Raw genomic sequence first — 793 nt, forward strand, 5'->3', positions numbered from 1 at the left:
TGGTAGAGTTGGGTTAATGGTAGAGTTGGGTTAATGGTAGAGTTGGGTTCTGGTTGGTAGAGTTGGGTTAATGGTAGAGTTGGGTTCTGGTTGGTAGAGTTGGGTTAATGGTAGAGTTGGGTTCTGGTTGGTAGAGTTGGGTTAATGGTAGAGTTGGGTTCTGGTTGGTAGAGTTGGGTTAATGGTAGAGTTGGGTTCTGGTTGGTAGAGTTGGGTTAATGGTAGAGTTGGGTTCTGGTTGGTAGAGTTGGGTTAATGGTAGAGTTGGGTTAATGGTAGAGTTGGGTTAATGGTAGAGTTGGGGCGATGGTTGGACACGATGATCTCAAAGGTCTTCCCCAACCAGGAGGTTGCTGTGACTCTTTGCAGGGAAGCAGCTGGTTCACTACACAGCCCAGCCCCTCTTCCTGGTGGACTCAAGTGCCGTGGACGTGGGGAGTGGAGACCTGCCCATATTCTTCGAGCTGGGGGAAGGGCCTTATTTCACGGACGGGGACGAGTGCTCGGAGGATCCCACCATCTCCCTCTTGTCGGGGACTGAGCAGCCCAAACCCAAGGACCCCACCATCTCCTAGAGCCCCGGGGCTGGGTGAGGAAGAGAGGAAGAAGAGAAAAGAGGCACTAAAGGGAAGTCCAACCATCAACCTCCTCGCTTTGCACAGACCTTCAGAGCTCTCCGCCCTCCGCCGCGGCGCCGCCAGGGTTCCATTTGTGTGTGATTGCTTCATGAGGTGTTTCCAAACCTGCTTCTAGACCCTCCGCTTTGGGTGGCCCTTGGGGACAGCTGGGGACA

General features: G+C 53.7%; 1 protein-coding gene across 1 annotated transcript in view; it reads left to right on the forward strand.

Annotated features, from left to right (window-relative positions):
- LOC104390074 (heat shock factor protein 1-like) overlaps positions 1-575 on the forward strand; it is a 55,419-nt gene extending 54,844 nt beyond the window's left edge. The window contains exon 11 of the mRNA XM_009999168.1: positions 370-575. Within this exon, the coding sequence (XP_009997470.1) occupies positions 370-575 (206 nt within the window). The remainder of the gene's footprint in view (positions 1-369) is intronic.
- Positions 576-793: the final 218 nt, after the last annotated feature.

Source organism: Chaetura pelagica, unplaced genomic scaffold (genome assembly GCF_000747805.2).
Source record: "Chaetura pelagica isolate M959 unplaced genomic scaffold, ChaPel_1.0 scaffold131, whole genome shotgun sequence".
Lineage (NCBI taxonomy): Eukaryota > Metazoa > Chordata > Aves > Apodiformes > Apodidae > Chaetura > Chaetura pelagica.